General features: G+C 36.4%; 1 protein-coding gene across 2 annotated transcripts; it reads right to left on the reverse strand.

Moving 5' to 3' along the window:
• Window positions 1–2,945: 2,945 nt before the first annotated feature.
• LOC103046260 (phospholipid scramblase 2) lies at window positions 2,946–19,515 on the reverse strand. 2 transcript variants are annotated; one of them, XM_007248143.4, is made up of 9 exons: window positions 19,258–19,515; window positions 18,161–18,227; window positions 13,326–13,547; window positions 12,182–12,276; window positions 12,049–12,091; window positions 10,167–10,387; window positions 7,384–7,545; window positions 6,729–6,890; window positions 2,946–5,060 (listed from the first exon to the last, which is right to left on the reverse strand). In XM_007248143.4, exons 2-9 carry the CDS (start codon window positions 18,171–18,173, stop codon window positions 5,001–5,003), a joined length of 978 nt encoding a protein of 325 aa, XP_007248205.1. In that variant the 5' UTR covers window positions 18,174–18,227; window positions 19,258–19,515; the 3' UTR covers window positions 2,946–5,000. The 2 variants fall into 2 exon arrangements, with proteins under 2 accessions (XP_007248205.1, XP_015461026.1); XM_015605540.3 differs by lacking the exon at window positions 19,258–19,515 and adding an exon at window positions 18,393–18,454.
• Window positions 19,516–20,843: the final 1,328 nt, after the last annotated feature.

The raw sequence follows: 20,843 nt of genomic DNA on the forward strand, positions 1-20,843 counted from the left end.
CACATTTTATTATTGTTCTTCAGGGTTAAATGTTGCATACTTAATCAATACTTTATTTTATCAATACTTTGACATTAATAATACACATACAGTACATATAAACTCATTGACAAAACCATTATTGATTGTGGAAACTTCACACTAGATCTCAAGCAGCGTGAACTGTGTGTCTTTCTGCTCTTCCCCTAAACTCTGCTCCCTCGATTTTTTTTTCCACATGAAATGCAAAATTTACTATATCACTATATACTATATCAGGTGCCAAGTCTGTCCACACTGCCAAAAAGTAACAATTGATCTTATATAATATTTAAAAATTTCTAAGATGCTGATTTTTAGTTTTTTTATTGGCTGTAAATCATCGTAAATCACTTCTTACCTCATGCCAGGTATTATCCACGGTCACGTCATGTACGTATGCCTTATTCATGCTTATATATTGTTATTTTACTGAATATTTGAACCAACAGTTGGTTATTTGTTCAAAAGCTACAGTCCATCTGGAATGGAAATAAAAGAACTGACAAGCAAAACTGCATCTGGACCAAGGCATAGTGTTTCAGTCTAGAGAATTCAGTTACAGCATCCTTTATTTTCAGCTTTATACTACTCTACAACCTTAATTAAGCCACTAAAATATTACAAAGGTTTTTAATTACAGACCAGTAACTACTCATACCTTTTTAAATGCATCAAACACATTCGATGCTCGAGCTATAAATGGGATCAGAGCAAATTGCCTTAAGTAATTAAACATCTCTTTATCTTCCCCTCTCGAAACTGCTGCAGCACATCTGTCTTCATACATGTCAGCCCCACCCAGACCATAGAGTTCCACTGCAGCATTTATATGAAACAGATGAGCACTGCAGAGGCTTTTTATAAAATGGGTTCTGAATACATTTTGCTCTCTGGATCAGTTAAACAAACTAAACCATAGCAAATTCAAAGTCTTTCCTCTAAAATCTTACTGGATCTCTTTAAACATTGAGTAAAAAAAAATGAACAGTCCCCAATGTGGGAAGAATGCGTTTAGCAGATTTATTAAAATGATTAACAGATGTCCTGTTTAGGGAAAGTTTTCTGAAGCCATAGCTGTTTTTGTGCTTACAGTGCAAAGTAACTGAACTTGCGCAACCTGAACAAGTCCCGTCTTGTGGCTTCAATGCACAGAAACACACCTAGCAAAGTACAAAAGCCTGAAACCAGCAAGGTGAGAGAGGGAACGTACCAGATTCCTGGAGGGGTAACCTGTTGACTCACCACATTTACAGGAGTTACAGGATTACATAATGTTTAGTCATAAGAAACAGGAACTTCGAGTTTAAACATTATCAAAATGTCTGTATTCCTTCAAGATGTGGGTAAAGATGTTCAGAGTGACGTCCTACAATAGATGATTCAAACTCTTGCCGAATAAAACAGCATGGCTGGCTCAAGCTGGTGAGCTGATTTGACCAGATTTTTAAACACCTTGACCATCAATGACAGCCTTAAACTTTCCAAAACCAGCCACCAGTAAAGCTGTTTTTTCTGATCTGGATTTTCCTGCAGGAGAATCTGATGCCCAAACTTTCACCCAGCCCAATAGCTAAAGCTAAAGGATCGATCTGCTCACCTCTACTAATGGCAGGGGTGTCCAAACTACGGCCTGCGGGCCATTTGCGGCCCGTTTCATTTTTTGGAGCGGCCCGCGAGGTATTTTAGAAATAGAATGAAAGTTGGCCAGCTGTGCAGCAGGTTTTTATAATGTGAGATTCAAAGTTTGAACGCTAGGTGTCAGAAACGGGCCAAAGAGTCTAAAAGCGGCGAGAGGGAAGTTTTAGCGCAGAAAAACGGGCAAACGAGTCTAAAAGAGGAGAGGGTGCGCAGTTTTAGGAAAAAAAAAAACGGGCCAAAGAGTCTAAAACCAGAGAGGGTGCGTAGTTTTAGCGCAGAAAAAACGGGCCAAAGAGTCTAAAAGTTGCCGTAATTAAGGAGTTTAATATTAAGAGACATCATGAAATGAAAAATCTTAGTTTACACAACTCTGTCAAAGATAGATAAAGATAGTAAGTCAAGTAAAATGGTGTGTAAATGAAAGTAATCAGGAAAATGTATTATTTAAAGTGGTATATTTCATTATTTGTTTTATTATAGAGTCTGTGGCCCCAACAAAAAGAGTTTGGACACCCCTGGTGTAGAAAAAATGGTACCTGCATGTAACAGCCAGTTAATCAAGCAAGAGCATATCTAGGAGCTAACCCAGCTAACAAGCTAAAACTTCTACATCAAGCTAACCACATTATTGGGAATAATTAAAGAGGAATAATTACAAAACAATAAAATAAATATAAATACAGCAATACTAGGCTTTATGGCTCATCATGTGAGCTGTCGCAGTGAAGTTGCAAATTTAAGCAGAACTTCTTTGTCCTCAAGTCCATAATATAAGAGCTGTGCACAATATTCCCATTAATGAACTACATGGTGAAATAGTGATCTAAAATGTGACATTTATAGTATTCAGTGGTTCCTAAAAAATTGCTGGCTGATATTAACAAACATTGCCTCCATTCCTTTTCACTATCTGAAGCTTAGGAACAGGACTCCCAATGCATTTTGGTCACATTTAACTGTGCATGTTGGTAGTTAATAATACCCTCAAAATTATGTTTGAATTACACTTTAAGAAAAATAAATAACTCTCTCTACATAGTAATCCGGATTTCACTTCAAAAGAATTGTGAATAAATCACCTTTTCAGACACGGCTAGTGTGTCATTCTGAGGCAAAACAACAGGGTTGTAAATAGGCATGTTAAACTGCATCTGAGCATTTTTTACCCCAAAGAAAGTTACATACATACTATTTACACATTATACAAAAAATGTACCACTTAATATGCATTCTGATGGTGTGTTCTGTTGCACCTTTTACTCCACAAATACAGCCGCCACAAAGAATTGTATGTTAGCATGACCTTTTACTTGGAAACAATTATGGCACTACATATACATGGACACACAGACATGCATAGTGTATATAAAGACAGTAATACAAGCACAGCAGAAAAAACAGTTTTGTTAAATACCAGCTTTTCAATATACAAAGCTTTGGTTTTAGCAGTTATCACACTAATAATATAGGCACCAGGATACAATATGTTACAATGGCTTTGTACAAAGGCGTCTAAGGACTGATATGATTAAGTCATGCAGGCGAAACATTATATAACAGGGTGCTATAATGCATTTCTGATCATATATCACTTTTTTTAACAGGTTGGGCAAATAGATTTCCTGGGCATGGATTAACCCTGGCTTAGAGTTAATTAATATTACACTGGCTTACTGAGCTCGGGTTAATATAGCTCTGGAAAACAGCAATATAAGCAACATGATCATGTTTCTATGTCAAACACCTTATCCTAGACACACTCACAGTATAAACAATTGTTGTTAGTACATAAGCGGCTGATCCATGGGAACAGAATAAACTTAGAATAAATCCTAGTGGTACACATTCAAAAGCCGCACGCAGCTGATCATTTCCAGACCAAAATCATATAATTTATCCCTGTAACAATAAAATCATCCACATGAACTTCTGTGGAGGTCTGCTGTTTCTCCACCCGCTGGAAACTGTGCGAGTTATTTAGGCATGTTGTCATCAACCACAGGGAAAAGGAAAGATTTCCAACAGGGTTTTCCAGGCACCGCCCCCGGTGTCAATGTTTTTCCTTGCTTTTACATGATCAAAAGTTTAGTGAACAAAAGGATTAGAACAAGAAAGGCAGACCCCGGTACTTCATTCTAACAGACTTGTCACAATTATATGCTGTAATGCTAAATTAAGCTATTCTCTAACTATTTCTTCTGCTGTTTACACAAAAAGAATAATTGTGTGTTTGTGTCAAAGAACTATAATACAAGAAAGGTTTGCCTCTGCAATTCTTGATAGAGGTAGCACTGTTAGTCTTATAAAACATAAAAAATAAATACAAATTCTTGCTGGGTGTAGTCCAAAATGGCAGTAATTAAATGTTTATAGAAGTGGCTTTCGATTTAAAAAGAGATTGGTTAAATCACTGGTTACACAAAAACGCTGAACCTGATTTGTGCAAATCTGTACAAAACAATGCAATGAATTCACATTCGATATTAACAGCGTATTAAGATTTACCAGACAGATGCAAAGTACTTCTACCACTGGCAAGTAAATACCATAGCTTGTGGTCTAAAGGCTTCAGGTGTGTCTAGGGAAGGTTTGAACCCGAAGTGGAAAAACTGGTTTCGGTTAATCAGCAATGAAAAGGTTCAACATGTAGGTGTTGTTGAGTGACGCTGAGAGTAAGAGAGAGAGAGACAGAATGATTTCAGTTATACAGTAGCTGCCAAACGTTTGGACCCAGCTCTTCTTATCCAATGTGTTTTCTTTCTTTTCATGATTTTTTACATTGTACATTTATTTTTGAAGATATTAAAGCTATACAGGGACACATGTGGAATTATTTTGTAAACAAAATGTGTTCTAGACATTAGATTCTTCTTAGTGGCACATTTATCTTTAATGACAGATTTTCTCAGTGGCTTAATGGGATGGAGTCACCTGGAATAGCTTTCTCAGCATCTTGAAGGAGTTCCCGGAGGTGCTGAACAATAGTTGCTACTTTTCAGTCAAGCTGAATCTCCAGCTCATCCCAAAATCCCCATCTCAGTTGGGTTTAGATCATACTACATAATTCCATATGTGCCTCTGAATTGTTTTTATATCTTTAATATTAAACCACAATGTAGAAATTAAATTATAATAAAGAAAAACACTGAATGTGAAGATGTGTCTAAATGTTTGGTTGGTACTGTATAAAAGCAAGGATATGATGAGATTGGCAGTGTTTCACTAAGTTGAAGAGAGTGACTTCAAAGTGCTAGATACTGTAAAAAATATTTCGAGTTACAAAAAGGCAAGAGGAATAGTATTTTTTTACTAAGGCAATCTATAGGAGGAGTCTTCTCTGTCTAGGAGAAGACAGTGTTGCGTTGGTTGGAGTCTCCAACTTTTTCAAAGAATATGAAATCCTGCAAAAAATAAGAGAAACATTTGTAAGTAAAAGAGAATAAGGAGAATCAAGAGCACATGAGCACACTCTTAAAAAAGAAGGTGCTTCAAGTGGTTTGTTAATCAATAGAAGCCATAGAAGAACCATTTAAAATTAATAAAGAACCAGGTGTAAATTAGATGTGCGAGTGTCAAAAAAAGAAATCATATATCATAGCTCTATTATAAACATGGTTGTACAGTGGATTGAAAAAGTATTTGCACCCCCAACAGGTTTTTTTTTTTTTTTTCGTTTTTGGTCATACTGATATTTTTCTGATTATCAAACAAACTTTAATATCAAATAAAGATTACCTGAGTAAATATAAAAAACACTTTTAAAATGATCATTTTATTAATTAAAAGGAAAAAATAAATTTAAACCAACACTTGGCGGCAACAACTGCAATCAAGCTTTTCCATCAGCAGTGTTTTTTGCCTTGGAACTCTCACATCGATACCATTTTCTCCCAGTCTCTATTTTATTATTGGATCATTAACACTGACCTTAACTGAGGTGAGTGAGCCCTGTAGTTCTTTAAATGTTGGTCAGGGTTTGTCTGTGACCTCCTGGATGAGTTGTCCCTGTTCTTTTGGAATAATTTACCAGGCACTCCTGGGAAGGTTTACCAGTGTTTTATGTTTTCTCTATTTGTGAATAATAGCTCTCACTGTGGTCTGCTGAAGTTTCAAAGCCTTATAAATGACTTTTTATCTTTTTCCAGACTGATAGATGATCAATGACTTTGTTTTCTCATCTGCTTTTGAATTTCTTCAGATCGCGGCATAATGTGTTGCATTTGAGATCTTTTATTTGTTTCATGTTGTCAGACAGGTTCTATTTAAGTGATTTCTGGATTCTACAGGTCTGTCAATAATGAGGCCTGGTTGTGGTTAGTAGTGAAATTTAACTCAGCTTTCAAAGTGTGAATAATCAGATTGGTTTGGATTATTAAATCATCGTTTGAAAAGTGCTCTTAACATTTACTTAGTTATATTTGTCTGATATTGAAGTTTGTTTGATAATCTGAAAAATGTAAGAATAACAAAAAGGCAAAAATAAAAGAAATCTGTAAAGGGGCAAATACTGTATATGAAACTACATGAAACTATGCCAGATTCACACTACATAACTCAGTGTCTGTGTTGACAGATCGATGAGCTCTTCACACAACTTTGTTTTCTTGTAATCACACCATACATTTACTACAAGATTAGCAACACTGGGTGAGAGAACCAACAACGAATCTGTCTGGTCTCACATTGTCACAAAAAAACACCAGCAAATGGCGTTTTGCCTCTGACGTGAAGCTTTTGGTGGAAAACTTTTTTTTTTTGTCAATAATTTTTATTTCAATATCAGCAATCAACATGTTACAATTACTTTTCCAGTTTAGATTATATTTGTTGGCAAACTTAGAAATCATGGCTAAACATTGTGTAAACCTGGCAGTAGATGTATAGTGTTATTTGTAAAACTGATATTTGTGAAAAAGAGTGCAAGCCATTTCTTCTGAATCTCACCCCTTAATACGTAGTATAGATATTAATTTTTCAAAAAATCAGTTCAGTAGCACATATTAATTACTAAACCCAGAACAGGTAGTAGCTGCTGAAGCAAATAAATATGAAATGAGGGAAATACTCACAATCAAGAAGCAAGCTCCCATCAGCACAGCCTTCATTTTAACATCCATGTCCAAGGGGAACTGGATGCCGAAGTTGTCTGTATCAGTGAACACCTCCTTTAACAGTCCAGACCACTGCTTACTGATTCGACCAATTGACTTGCCTCCATCCTTGCCTTTTAGCTGGGGAAAGGTGTAAAGACATTGTTTGGCATGTTTGTTCAGCAATAATGTAACATAAGAGAACAAGGGCTCGCCTACTCATTTGGTAGAGCTGCACCTTTCTCAACAAGCATCTCAGATCGCCTCATTCAGTTTACAGCACAGCACAAAAGCCAGAAGCAAAAAGGTTTATGTAATAAAGTTGCAGTTCTTGTATTTTATTTATTTATTTTAAAATGATTCACGTTTCTACCAAATTATAGTACCAAAGGTCAACTCTGCTTAAAAAGACAGAAAAATGAGATGGAAAATTGGCTCTTTTGTCTGTGAAACATAAGAATGGGCAGAGCTAAACATCATATTGCAACCAGCCAGATAAGGCATTGTTTACATACTGAACCTGCCAGAGGGCATCTCGTAAAACAGACTTGTGCTTCCATCATTGTTATTGTATTATCATATGATATCATATATATAGAGAGTTAGGTTACATTATTTTTTCTTATTTTCTTACCTCAAAGTTGACATCCCCACAGCAGTTGCACGCCAAGCATGGCCCCTCCAGTTTCATCACAGTCTCTTTGTTGGGGCCCTTGATGGAGAACTTTGGGTAACAGGGATGCCAGTCCTGTGTGACATAGCCTATTGTGGTTCCAGGAGGTGCCTGCACTTCCATCTAAAGGAGTGAAGAAAACTGCATATTATTCACAGCACAGCAATATACATAGTGATAGAAATATATCACTGTTTAAAATGATATATTGGTTTTGGACCTTCAAGTTATTCTACCTCTGAAAAACAGAGGTAGATAAACAAAATCGTCAGTGCGCCTTAATCTGATGCGCTTTATGTATGAATATTACAAGTCAGGTTCTAACCCTGCTAAGCACTAGCTCTTTCACTGTTCAGAGGTGAGTATTATCAGCCTGTAGCCTGCTGCTTACCCCAGTTAGCACTGCTGGAGCAGCATTAGCATTAGCCGCTAACCGCTAGCTCTTTTGCTGTACAAAGATGAGTATATCAGACTGTAGCATGCGCATTTACCATGTTAAAACAAGCTACATGGAATGAACCTCTAGCTAATATTGCCAGAATACTCAGGATTCCTCAATGTAGCGCGGTTGGGTGACATTTGCCACTGACCGTGGCTAGTGCTAGCGGTTAGCCGCTAATACTAACGCTGCTGCACACAGCCTTAGTGGAAATCTAGAAATCTAAGCTTACTGTAAACCAAATTAAGTTTTCAGGAGAGAAATCTGTGTAGATTCAGTTAGATTCAGATTCAGATTAATCCAGTGCTTGACTTGAAATGTTTTTTTTTAAGAATTACAGTTTTGTAACTTAGCTTTACTTAATTTAGCTACCCCCTCACCACCACCCAGCATTGAGACCTGCTAAATTAGAAGGAAACCATGGTGCCACTCCTGTTACTTACAAGTGTCGCATAATATGTCTTATAATCTGGTGCGCCTTTTAGTGCAAAAAATACGATATTAAATTTTAAACTAAATTGGAATAAAAGAAAACACTGAGCAAGAGTCACAATTGCTCTACTCCGTCTACTACATTACAAAAATAAACCGTATGAAATTAAAAGTCACAAATACAAACAAACCACTAACACAACGTACTGTATGTTCAGACTAAAAGCTAAAATTATTGTCTCAAATCCGTCTCCCTATTTTATTGTTTGCGGAACCAAAACATATTCAATTTGCGACTCCGATTCCATCACCAGATCCAAACCGTGAGTTTTGCAATCTATTACAACACTAATACCTACAAACTTTGTTCTAACAGGCACCCGTGTTAAGTGTCTCCAGAAGAACAGTGTGCTTGGTGGCATTGGGAAACTCTGACAGGAAAAGAATATCGCTGACATTTAGGGAACTTAAACACTTGACACTCATACAGCAAATGTGTTTTGGTTTCCATGAGAATTTATCTTATGAGCTTGGTACTGTCTGAAACTGGAAATGTATGATATTAAATTTTGAAGAGATAAATTACTGTAACATGAAATCAATATTTTTAAATAAATGCAACTACAGTGATATTACATATTAAAAAACACTGTTCTGCAACAACATGTCTGCAAAGGTCAAAGTTGCAGTATATCATGATAGTGTTTGGGGTTTAAATACAACACAAAATTAACCACTGTTTGCCACCAATCTTTACATGCAAACTATTTATTTAAAAAAATATGCAGTGTTAAAAATGTTGATATTAAAAAAATCCAATACTTTGAAATATTAGTATTTTCCTACACCACAAAGAGAAATATAATGTTCCCTAGCGTTGTAGCATTTTATAAGAGAGTGATCCTTTCTGTAGAGTTTGTGAGCTGGGTGGGGTCATAGTACAGTGTGTTTGCTGAGACTGGAAAATGTAATGGCAGTTCAGAAAGAATGCTGATGCATGTTTGTAGTATGTGGGGGTGTTGTGTGTCTTGTGTACATACATACATGAAGAAAATAGACTGACCTTCACCTGCTAAGCTGGGTAAAAACCCATGCTGTGTGTACTCAAATAGTATTTGCAGAAACTGCAGCTTGGCAACAGTCAGGCTTTTCAACAGTTAGTATGACTGGCTTTCCTGTGTGGCTGTGAGCTGGGCCAGGATACGGCCTGGCACACAGTTACAGATGTAAATTGGTTCACATGATAGGCAAAGGCTCAGGTGCCAAGTTTAAAAAGGGATTTAAAGGGATATTTGTTAAACATTTTCTTGTGACACATTAAAGACCAAGTTGAGAACAGTAGCTGATTCAAAAGCGACTGTCAGTTGGATAAAAGAACAGAGAAGAAGTGAAGAATCTGTAAGTGTTCTTTCATGGAAAAGCTGTTTAGGTTTACAAGAAAGAATGGTTGGCACCCACAACATGACATCCTATAATTTCACATGGAAATTAGACTATCCTTACCATCACCACAACAAGAACAAGCACAACAGTGCGACCCAAAACATCTAAACCAGCAATTCATTGAAAAACTTGTTGCAATGGAAACACAATTTACCTTATTTAGTTAGAAAAAATGAGTCAAACTATTGTTAGCACTTTTGGAATTTCACCATGCAGGATTTCCTTGTTAGCTGGATAAATTTAGCCACAGGTCAAGGGAGTCTAATATCAGATTTCAGGCTTTATTATTGTGCCTTGTTCATTTTTGGATTTCAATTACCCAGCATACCGACAAATCCTGCTGATGATCCCCTAGATCTAACTATAAACCTCAATCTAGTTGGGATTTGCACAAATAAAACCCATCAAAACCCCATCTGCATACTCATACCTCTTGTAAGCAGCAGGGGCACCAACAGGTGGCACAGCGAAAAGGTCGAATGAGTCGGATGACCTCTCGGTCTGTGTTGTCTTTGATCTTCATGTCAAAGCTCCTCAGCGAGCCGCAGCAGTTTCGTGTGCAGCAGTCGTTCTTCTCCTTGGCCTTGTAGATCTTCTGCCCCATGCTGTTCTTGACCTCGTATTGATTGTTGGTCTCAAATCCAATAATTGCTAAATGAAAAAACAGGGTGAATTTCAACAATTTTAAAACAACTCTGCAGCATATCATAAAATTAGGACTGGGCAGTATTTAAAACATTCTCACTATATAAGCAATTCTTGATTATGATTTCTTATTTTTTAGATCTACACAACAACTTTCATATTTAACAAACAGCATTATCTAGAGAGATCAAAATCACAAACTACTATTCCTTTCATCTTATTTTTCGCACTATAAGGCACACGATCAATGAACATCTATTTTCTGGTCTATTTTCATACATGAGGCGCATCGGATTATAGGGTGCATTTTAAGAGACACTAACAAGGAACTTCTAATTCTCGCTGCTGGGTGGTGATGGTGGGAGTAGCTAACTAAGTTGAGTAAAGCTAAGCTAAATAAACAAAACTGTAATAATAAAAGACGTTTAAAGTCAAATGAGCTCTCGATTTAAATCTACACAAATTCCTCTCCTGAAAACTGTTTATTTGAATGAGTAAAGTTATTTTGCTTCCGTTTATTTACAGGAAGATTTACAGGAAGCATCCACTGGCACTTAAGCACTGACACTTCCTATTCACTTCAATGGAGAGAGGCGGTCGCGGTGCATGCTGGGTTGTGTCGCGTTGAGCGCAGCCCCGCCCTCCGGCGAAAAAGTTCAGCAAAGCTAAACTTTACTCAAATGAATCCGGCTGCCTACTGTGTCCAGCCAATTAGGGAACAGCAGGCTGCGACGCCACACAGAGACGAGCCTCAAACCCACGCCTGTTAACCACAGAAGAGAAGCTGAAAACGACGGGATATGGATTTATAGAACAATAGATTACAGTGAGGTTTACTAAAAATGTAAATTATTAAACTTATGATTGTATACTTCTGTTGCTTTATTTGAATTTAAAAACGTCATAGACATGCCCACACGTGTAGCATTAGCATTGCCACAGTTAGGAGCAGGCTACAGACTGATAATACTCACCTCTGAACGGAGAAACAGAGGTTAGCAGCTAATGCTAATGCTACTCCAGCCCTGGTACTGGAGAACTAAACTGAAACTCCTGTATAATGCTGTACTTCAACGGAGTGGCTTTACTGCTTCTTATAACTTGACTGGTAAAATTCATACAAGAGACACACTGGATCAAAAGGTGCAATGATGATTTTTGGGGAAATTAAAGGGTTTTAAGTGCACCTTATAGTGTGAGAAACATGGTACCTTTATTTTCAAGAGAGTCAAAGTTGATCAAGTACAATAAAAGTTGTATAAAACAATAGAAAAACAAATGTTTATTTAGCTTTATTGTAAATAATACCAAGCAGCTTTTATATTGTAGAAGGTGCAAAAATAACCTCCTTAAATTTCACACGAGATTTCACGAAATAAAATTACAGCCACAGGTTTACTGACGGAGGCACAACCATGTCTACAAAGATGCCTTCTGGCAGGTTCTATATGTAAAGTATGATTATAATCCCCTATTTTATAAATTGGAATAAAACATTAATTTACTTAATCTAATTAATTGGATTACCCTCCCTGCACTATACCAAGTGGTTTGTGCAACATATTTTCCTTCATGAGCATTTATTGTTCTCATGGCACAACATTGTTCTGTTGGAACTACCTTTACAGTAAACGAAGTCAAGCTGAGGCTCATAAAAACAAACTCACCCTCCAGCAACTCCACTTTCTGGTGAATCAGAACCTGATCAATCTGAAAGGTTAAATAAATAATGTCAGGTTACTAAGAAACCAAACAGAAAGGAGAGGAGAATAAGACACAATGGAAAGGAAGGGGAAATACCTGTGTTAAATATTCTAGACCAGGGGGTACTCCCACAGGCACGGCTAGAGGTGCTGCTGCTATTGGTGCTGTAGGAGCTGGAGCAGGTGAACCACCTTGAAATACAGAAAGAGCAGAAAGTGACAAGTGAGGAATTGAAAGAATGTGCTTCAGTGATTGGGAAAGAAATGCTCAGAATATTGTGCAATATTGGTTTAGGTTGTGAAAATGTCAGAATGTCAGAAAGTCACAGAAAGTGTGTTTGATTTATGATACAACCAAGCAAATGTATTGCTGCCAGTGCTTTATAAATTCATGAAATGGAATGGAACCACAAACTCAGCAGATGGATTTTAATTTGAAAGAGCAGTTGCAGGAAGTGGAGACATAAAGAACACAGGAGATAAGAGAGAAAGGTTTAAAGTTTATACTCGCTAACATAGTTTTTCGCTGGAAAAGGACATATAAAATATATGTAACTACGTAATGTAATTGCTTTCAGTAGAGGTATGCATTGACAAACACTGAGCATTTTTCAAATTTTCAATTTTTTTTTACTGTGCACAATGCAACACATTTTTGCAACACATGTGACTTAAAATTTACTGAGAGAAAGACAGACAAACATGGTAAATTCAGCTCATGTTACTATCCTAGACCTGTTTAGATCATACCTTTAGCTAGAAAATGGTAAATTTCTCAATAGGTAGCCAACTTAAACCAATAAAAGTGATACTGAAGGCTTTATTTGATTTACTTTCTGTGAGTAGAGCACATAATAAACCTGAATCAACAATTCATAAGATCTCACTGCTAGCATTCTATATAGTGGATTATTTTTTATTTGTTTATTTTTTGCTATGCAAAATCTGAGTGAAATGTAGTAAATAAATAGTTGCTATTTGTGTGTGTGTCTTTTAATATATTACAAATTGACTGATAAATATATAACATGGATAATAATTGGCCTGCGTTATTCAGACTGATCAAAACATCCACGAAACACTTACCCAGAACTGTGGTGGGTCATAAGCATAACAATACACAAAACAGGACTGATTTGAGCACTTGTTTCCATATTGGCAATTACATACTGGATTAATGACCTCACATCTCCAACCCATGACTTATCATTTGAATGTAACACTTCTATGTTGATATTTACCTCCGTAAGCAGTCATGGGCATCTGGCCTGGGTGTTGTGGAGGACTAACTGGGGCGGGCTGGTACATTACTGGCTGATCTGGTCCCTGCCCATAACCCATGTGGAATCCAGCAGGTGGGGCTGCATGCCCAGGTTCTCCATAACCTCCTACTGGGTAGGGGGGCATGGAGTAGCCACCTGGTTGGGGCATGGGGTATGGAGGCTGGTTTGGAGATGGATAACCTAATGGACGTGAAAAAAGAAAACATGATGGGTTACACCAGGATACAGCACAGCAGTCCTGGGAATGAAGACAAAAAAAACACTGCACTTCCTTTAAATGTTTTCCAACAATCTTTCACATATCACAATGAAAGACTTTGTAGAAAAAATAAAAAAAACAGAAGTTGTCCTCTTGGTTTCCTGTTTGTGCTTAAACCCTCATATCAGACAAAGAACTGTAACTGTGACCGATGAGATTTGAATAATCTGTTTGCTTAATGCTATTTTAAACAGCGATAACCACACACGATTCTGTGGTGAGTGTTTATTCAAATAGCAGAGTAGTAAATTAGCTTGTAATAGACAATTATCCTTAATATACTAGTGCATTACAAAAATTTGAACATGGAGATGTGGATTTCATTTTCCAGCAGGATTTGGCACACTGTACCAATTGGTCTTATATTAAATTCTAATTTTCTAAAACACTGATTTTCACTGGCTGTAAGCCATAATCATCAACCATAAAATAAAAAACACTTAAAACAGATCACTCTCTGTGTAATACATCTATATATGAGTTTCACATTTTGAACTGAATTACAAAAATAAAGTACATTTTCAATGATATTCTAATTTTTTGAGATGCACTAGTATAGTTTAACAATATTTTATACAGTTCTTTGCTTTTTTATTGTTCTCTATGTTATCATTCCATTTCTGCAATGATGCGATACAAAATATTGATATACTAAAGTATTGTGATGTTAAGTTTTGCAATTCTGTATCAATATTTTTTAAAAATGCAATAGCGATTTTTAATTAATAGCGTACATGCAAAGGTTTCAGACAGTGATTCATTTTGTGTTGTGTTCAAAACTTGACTGCTAAATATCAGTGGTATACTTTATCTTTAGATATCATCATTCTGAATTAATAAAATGTATACTTTTCTTAGATTTGATACATATGGTGGTGCTTTTATACTAAAAATACGTTTTCCTAAAATGTATTTTAAAATCTAACTTATCATCTAACTTAAAGTATTGCAATATATTGTGACATAATGAATCGTAACATCTATATTGTGATACATATCTTATAACAAAGATCTTGCTAATATACAACCCTAACTTGCAATATTACTGTGCTGTTCCCATTAAAACAAATTCAGACAAATGTTTCCACTGAGGTACAATAAGATACCATATCAATCAGACCAAAATGCAACATGTGATGCAAATTATATTTGGCCAAAATATCATTTAATAGCTTTAGTACTTCACATTCATATCAACAAATATGCTCATCTCTCAAAACTGTGTCTGTCTGCCCAGCGCTGGCTGGGATAAACATTCTCCTGCCACATCAGGTTACTGAGATCTCCTGAGAAACACACAATGGATCCTAACATCAGCTCTAATGGGGATTAGGAAGTCACTTGACTGTCCAGGCAACGACAGAATGCAGTCTAGGGACAAGCTTGGTTTTCTGACTGCTGATGTCCTGAGAGAGATCTGCAGTGCTGACCAAAGAGGTTTCTTTTCTGACCAGAAAACACACGAGTGAGGTGTCTCCAGTAATTAATGGTCTTTTGCCAAGCTGAAAATAAACGACTGGAGGCACCAAATGCAAATACCTGAACAATAGCTAACAATAAATCACCCTCTAGTGGCATGACTTTTAAAAGTGACTTACTTTATGTTCAGGTGGTCTCAGTTAAAGCATTAGAGATGCATGTTGGCTCATTTACTCAAACATTTATCATTATATAGTGTCATATACTACGTATGGCGAAAGTCGTATATACAGTAGTCATATAATTACATATAAGTAAATGCTACAAAAAGAAAGTAGAAACATTGTAAATGTGCCTTATAAATGTTATAGTGTATTTATCTTAACATAACTGATTAATTTGGGGTTCAGCACATGGAAGCATATTTAGGATAATATGGTGTCATTGATAGTGGAAAGCAGCACTTCATCTGTAGACTCTACTAGCTACAAGTTCTTGATACCACTGAGGCTTTCGTAGCGGCAAGTGGGCATATATGCTAGGCTAAAGGCTAATGCTAGCCTTTTGCTATCCCTTCAATCCGTTGTTTATTATCTCGAAAACAATCTGTCCTACCACATCACTACTAGACTTTGCTAGTTATAGGCACACTAGATGCCACAAGAACAAAGTCTTGTTGCCAAGTTTTTTTTTTACATAGACAAACAAAGATCCATGCTAAGCTCAAAGTTAAAGCTAGCTTTTTACCATCTCTTCTATCAATTCCCTTTCGTCTGACAAGCAAACTAATCTAAACACATATCAGTAGAAAAAGTGACAGTTTATTTTTTACCAGTAAGACTCAAGAAAGGGCAATCCAGGGAAGCGAATGTAAACAAAGCTAAATGCTAAGCTGGCTACAATCTATTCAGCTTGCTAACAGCACATAACACTATCACACTAAAAGGACACAATAAGATGACAGCAAAAGTACTTAGTAAGACTGAAGAACACTCATAATGTTTTTGTTACAGTGTTAAATCTATACTATATAATATGTGGCTTCTGTGAGCATCATGTAGTGCTATAAATCTGTGAAAGCATATATTAGTACCAAATTAAACATTTGTTAAACATAACATTTATTCATTGCTATTTTATTCTTTACAGGAATAATGGCTTAAAGGCGTCACCGTGAAGGTCGAGAAGTTGTTCTGCCACAGTGCTCAGTCTGACAATAACACCCAATGTGTCAGCGCCTGATAAAGGCGAGAGTTTCATAATGATCACATCTGAATGTGAAGTTGCCATTATCTCTCGGTTCTACTTAGCATGTTTGGCCCCACCTGATTGGCTGACTGAGATGAAAGGCTGTAAAATCTGATTGGTTAATTAAGATGCGAGTCTTATGGAGGACCATGAAAACAAAATCGGATCGCTTTGCACTCTTTAACATTTGAATTCTGGGATCTTTCAGAAAATGAAATTTCAAATGCACAGCCATTGAAAGCAAATGCATTTTAGACGTTTTTCATTTTAATTCTGAGACACTTGTTGATTAGTAATTTTTAACTAAGAACAATGGCTGCCCACAGCTCCTGGCATGTGTTCTCACTTCATCACTGTGTGCGTGTGTGTCATCTAAGTGTGTTCACTGGTGTGTATGCGTGTGGTCATGAATGGGTTATAGGCGGAGGCCATATTCTATTTGTGTCCAGCACATGCATGTTGTATATGGCGGTCTTGTCTTGTCTTGTCTAAATAAATAATTTACATCTCTGTGTAAATTAAATATCAGTAATAAAACATCAAATGTCAAATGAAAATGGGATATTAAATTTTATTTCTGCGCTCAAACTTTTATGTATGGGTGAAACATTTCAATTCAAACTTAGGATTTTGCATATTACATTTTCTTTTCAATTTTGGTACTGATATGCTTCCATATAAAATCATATATAGGGAAAATCAGTATGTTTTATTCTATTGCAAAATAACAAACTTGTAAACAAACTTGTAACATCACATCTGAGCATTTTACACCAAAAAAGCACATGCTTATTATGTAACCATAACACATAACATAAACAATAAATGCATTATTTGAGATTTGATTAGAACTAATACTGTGGACAATTAGTAATCGCATACCCCTTCAGTATATCAGTATTTAAATATTTTTGTCAACATTTAATTGAAGTAATTTGAGGAGGAAGAGAGAATTCCTGTAAAACGCACTACACAACTCTACTTTTTACCAGATGTTTCTTAATGAGAGTTCTTGCAGTGATTGTAACAATGAGCTTCAATATGAGGCAGTAAAGCTGCGGTGCCACAGTTGAGTGTGATGCAACCATTAGCATAAACCTGCAGGAAGGGCAAGAAACCCAACACAATCAAATTACCCACAATCTCTGCCCACAAGACAATGTAGTTATTGAGTTTGTGCTATTGTAATTCATAAACTGAATAACACATGAGATATTTAAAGATGCTATTGTAAAAGCTATTCTGAAACAATAGTTGTGGGCTGTAGGTGTGACACTGAGGACAAATGTATCATATATTTGGAAAGTAACTAGGGCTGGTTGATACAATTCTTGTATCTATGTATGTATCTTGTATTTATTATAGTTTGACATGCAGACAAAACGCATCAGCAGTGGCAGATTCTGCTATTCAAATGCTCATACATAGTTTCATGCATAGTACAGTGATTTTCATTAAATTTATCCTGCACATCAGTGTTTTTTACACTCTCTGTAATGAAATGTACAGTTGGGTTGGTGTTTTTTAAGAACTGATGTTTTCCTCGATATGCTGATTTATCACGGTGTGTTGAAATAACGATATATTGTCCAGCTCTACAAGCAAGTTCTGAACTAGTTTCAGAAAAGGGAGAATTATTAAACAAAGCTATTCATTGAATGGAACTTCTAATGAATAACCTGGTCCATATTCATTGAAAACACGCGCACACATGCATACATATTTTTTTTGCCTTAATAAAGTATTAAGGTTTGGTTTAAAAAAAAAAATACCCTACATGCCGAAATTCCACCCACCCCCACACATAGCCGAGCAGATTTCTGATAAAAGAGGAATTTCTGGAAGAAAGCAGGAAAAACTGCTTTACCTGGAGCAGACATGTTGTAGGGCGACTGAAGGGCAGCTGACTTCTTCTTTTAATGAAGGATCTGAGGCTGAAACATACAAAGAACAAGATATTTAAACACATTGTATTTTCAGACTTATATAAATATAGCTTAAAGCAAAAACAGATGCAGGCCTATAACATTCCAACGAGAGTTTTTTTTCTAAAAAAAAAAAAAAAAAGGTTAAATGTGAGATATGTGGGGAAAACCTACATGGCAGAATGCCCAGAAGGAACACACACACACACACAAACACACACACACACACTTTAAATATGTCGGAGCAGCTCCACTTCAGGGTTGCCAGATGTTGGTAGCCTATAGCTGAACACACTGCGCTTATTCACTTAATAGAAGCTGAAGCTGCACATGAAGATGCGTGACGTCAGCGCGGGTGGGTGCGGTGAGCGAGCCCCACCCCCTCACCACCAGTGGTCCATTAGGAGATTAAAAATTAAAATAAAAAATATGAACGAAAACAATGACGTTCGCGTTAAACAAAACTACACAAAAATGGACTAAAAAAATACAAGATTTTTTTTTATTACAAACTTGTTAAACTAATTTAATTATTAATTTAAATCAATATTTTATATTTGTATTTATTTTACATAATATTTGTAAATAAACTGTATGTATATGATGTATACTCACATAAAAAATTAACATTAATTATTATTCGTTTTATATAATGATAATATCAAAACCCTATTTGAACTTATTTAAACAAACATTTTCATTAAAGAAAAAGATAATCTCCAACCTGCAGTGGCCTGACTGAACAAATAAGTATTGGGAATATTTAGCCAACATAACCCAAATTTAAGGTTTAACTGGTTAATCCTGCATGTGTTTTACTGGAAATGCAGAAAGAAACCCCCCCCCCCCCCCCTCTCTGAACTCCCCCGCCCCTCTCACTCAGACACAACAAGCAGAAAAACAAACGCAGATATTCCTGTTTCTGCTGTTTCTGTGCTCTGTTAGGGCGGTGTGTGTCGCAGTTCTCACACTACAGACTGTGGTTGTGTAAAAAAAAAAGCGCAAACAAAGAGAAAGTATAGCTGAGAAAGAGCCTCACCTCTCTGCCAGTGAAAGTGGTCTTCAGTTCAGAGGAAAATCTTCACCCAAATCCCGCCAAACTGCAGAATATCAACACCAACACCTACAAAAACACGGGTAACATCGAAAACCCCTGTATATCCTGTGGTCCCTCGGTTTACCGTGCTCTGCAGTGTGACCCGAGGCTGTGACTGAGAGAACGAGAGATCACTCCGCCCAAACATAAAATATTTCTGTTCCTGAAGAGAGCAGCCCTCCCCCTGACTGACGCGCCTGAAGAGAAAGTCACCAGACTTCACTTAAAGCTCGATTAGAGGATCCAGACCTTCAACATGATCAACGTGTTCAACATGTTCACCATGCACACAAACAAACCCGGGAATTTATCCAACAGGAGCTTCAGCTGAGGAAAAAAACTGTTTTCCAAATTCTGTATATAATAATGCTGTTTTTGTATTTATAAAATATGATAATAATTGTGTGGTTCAAACTCGCCTCTTGACAGAAAAACATCTGCCTGAATTTAAGCGCGATGCAGAAGCGCCATCTTCAGTCTGATTCTCTTTATTAATGATTCCACTTTCTCTTCTACAGCAGGAGCAGCTATTTCTCCACCAGAGGGAGACACACACACACACACACACACACACACACTGATCTACTAAATCTGAATACTGAAACTCATCACTCGTCTCGTACAGTGTTATGAAAAGTTTGTGTGGGCACCCCTGATCAGTTTCATAATTTTCCTTTAGAAATCATTGGTTGTTCAGATTAGCAATTTCAGTTTAATATATCATATAGCAGATGAACACAGTGATATTTGAGAAGTGAAATGAAGTTTATAGGATTTTCATAAAGATAATTATTTAAACAAAAGCTGAAATAACAATGATATTTGATGTTTTCTGTTTTAAACGAGTGTAGACTCTACTTGTTTCTCTGGTTTAAAGGACAGTAAACTCTATATGCTTCTCTGGTTTAAAGGATGGTAGACTATCGTTTTGTTTGGTTTAAAGGATGGTAGACTCTATCTGTTTCTCTTGTTTAATTGATGGTAGACTATCAGTTTTTTTGTTTGTTTAAAGGATAGTAGACTCTACCTGTTCAGTTTAGTTTAGTTTAAAGGATGGCAGACTATCAGATTATTTCTATTTTAAAAGAGGGTAGAATATCTGTTCTAGGTAGACTATCTGCACAGGTAGAGACTCTTCTTTCTCTGGCTTAAATGGTGGTTGACTTTCTGTTTTTTTCTGGTTTAAAAGATGGTAGACTCTACCTGTTTGTCTGATTTAAAGGACGGTAAAATCTACCTGTTTCTCTCGGTTAAAGGACGGTAGACTGATTTTTTCTGAATTAAAGGATGGTAGACTATCTGTTTCTCTGGCTTAATGGATGATACACTATCTGTTTTTTTCAGGTTTAAAAGATGGTAGAGTCTACCTGATTATCTGGTTTAAATGATGGTAGACTCTCTTTTTTTGTTGGTTTAAAGGATAGTAGACTCTACCTGTTTCTCTAGTTTAAAACATGGCATGACTATCTGATTTTTCTGTTTTAAAAAAGGGTAGACTCTACCTGTTTCTCTTGTTAATAAATGGTAGA

This window comes from Astyanax mexicanus, chromosome 8, assembly GCF_023375975.1.
Source record: "Astyanax mexicanus isolate ESR-SI-001 chromosome 8, AstMex3_surface, whole genome shotgun sequence".
Taxonomy (NCBI): Eukaryota; Metazoa; Chordata; class Actinopteri; order Characiformes; family Acestrorhamphidae; genus Astyanax; species Astyanax mexicanus.

Excerpts from the sequence above, each read along its gene's own strand:
- LOC103046260 (XM_007248143.4), bottom strand. Across the intron at positions 12,092-12,181 it reads GTCTAGAATATTTAACACAG|ATTGATCAGGTTCTGATTCA; the intron begins GTATTTCCCCTT and ends TTAACCTTTCAG. Across the intron at positions 7,546-10,166 it reads GCCCCTGCTGCTTACAAGAG|ATGGAAGTGCAGGCACCTCC; the intron begins GTATGAGTATGC and ends TCACTCCTTTAG.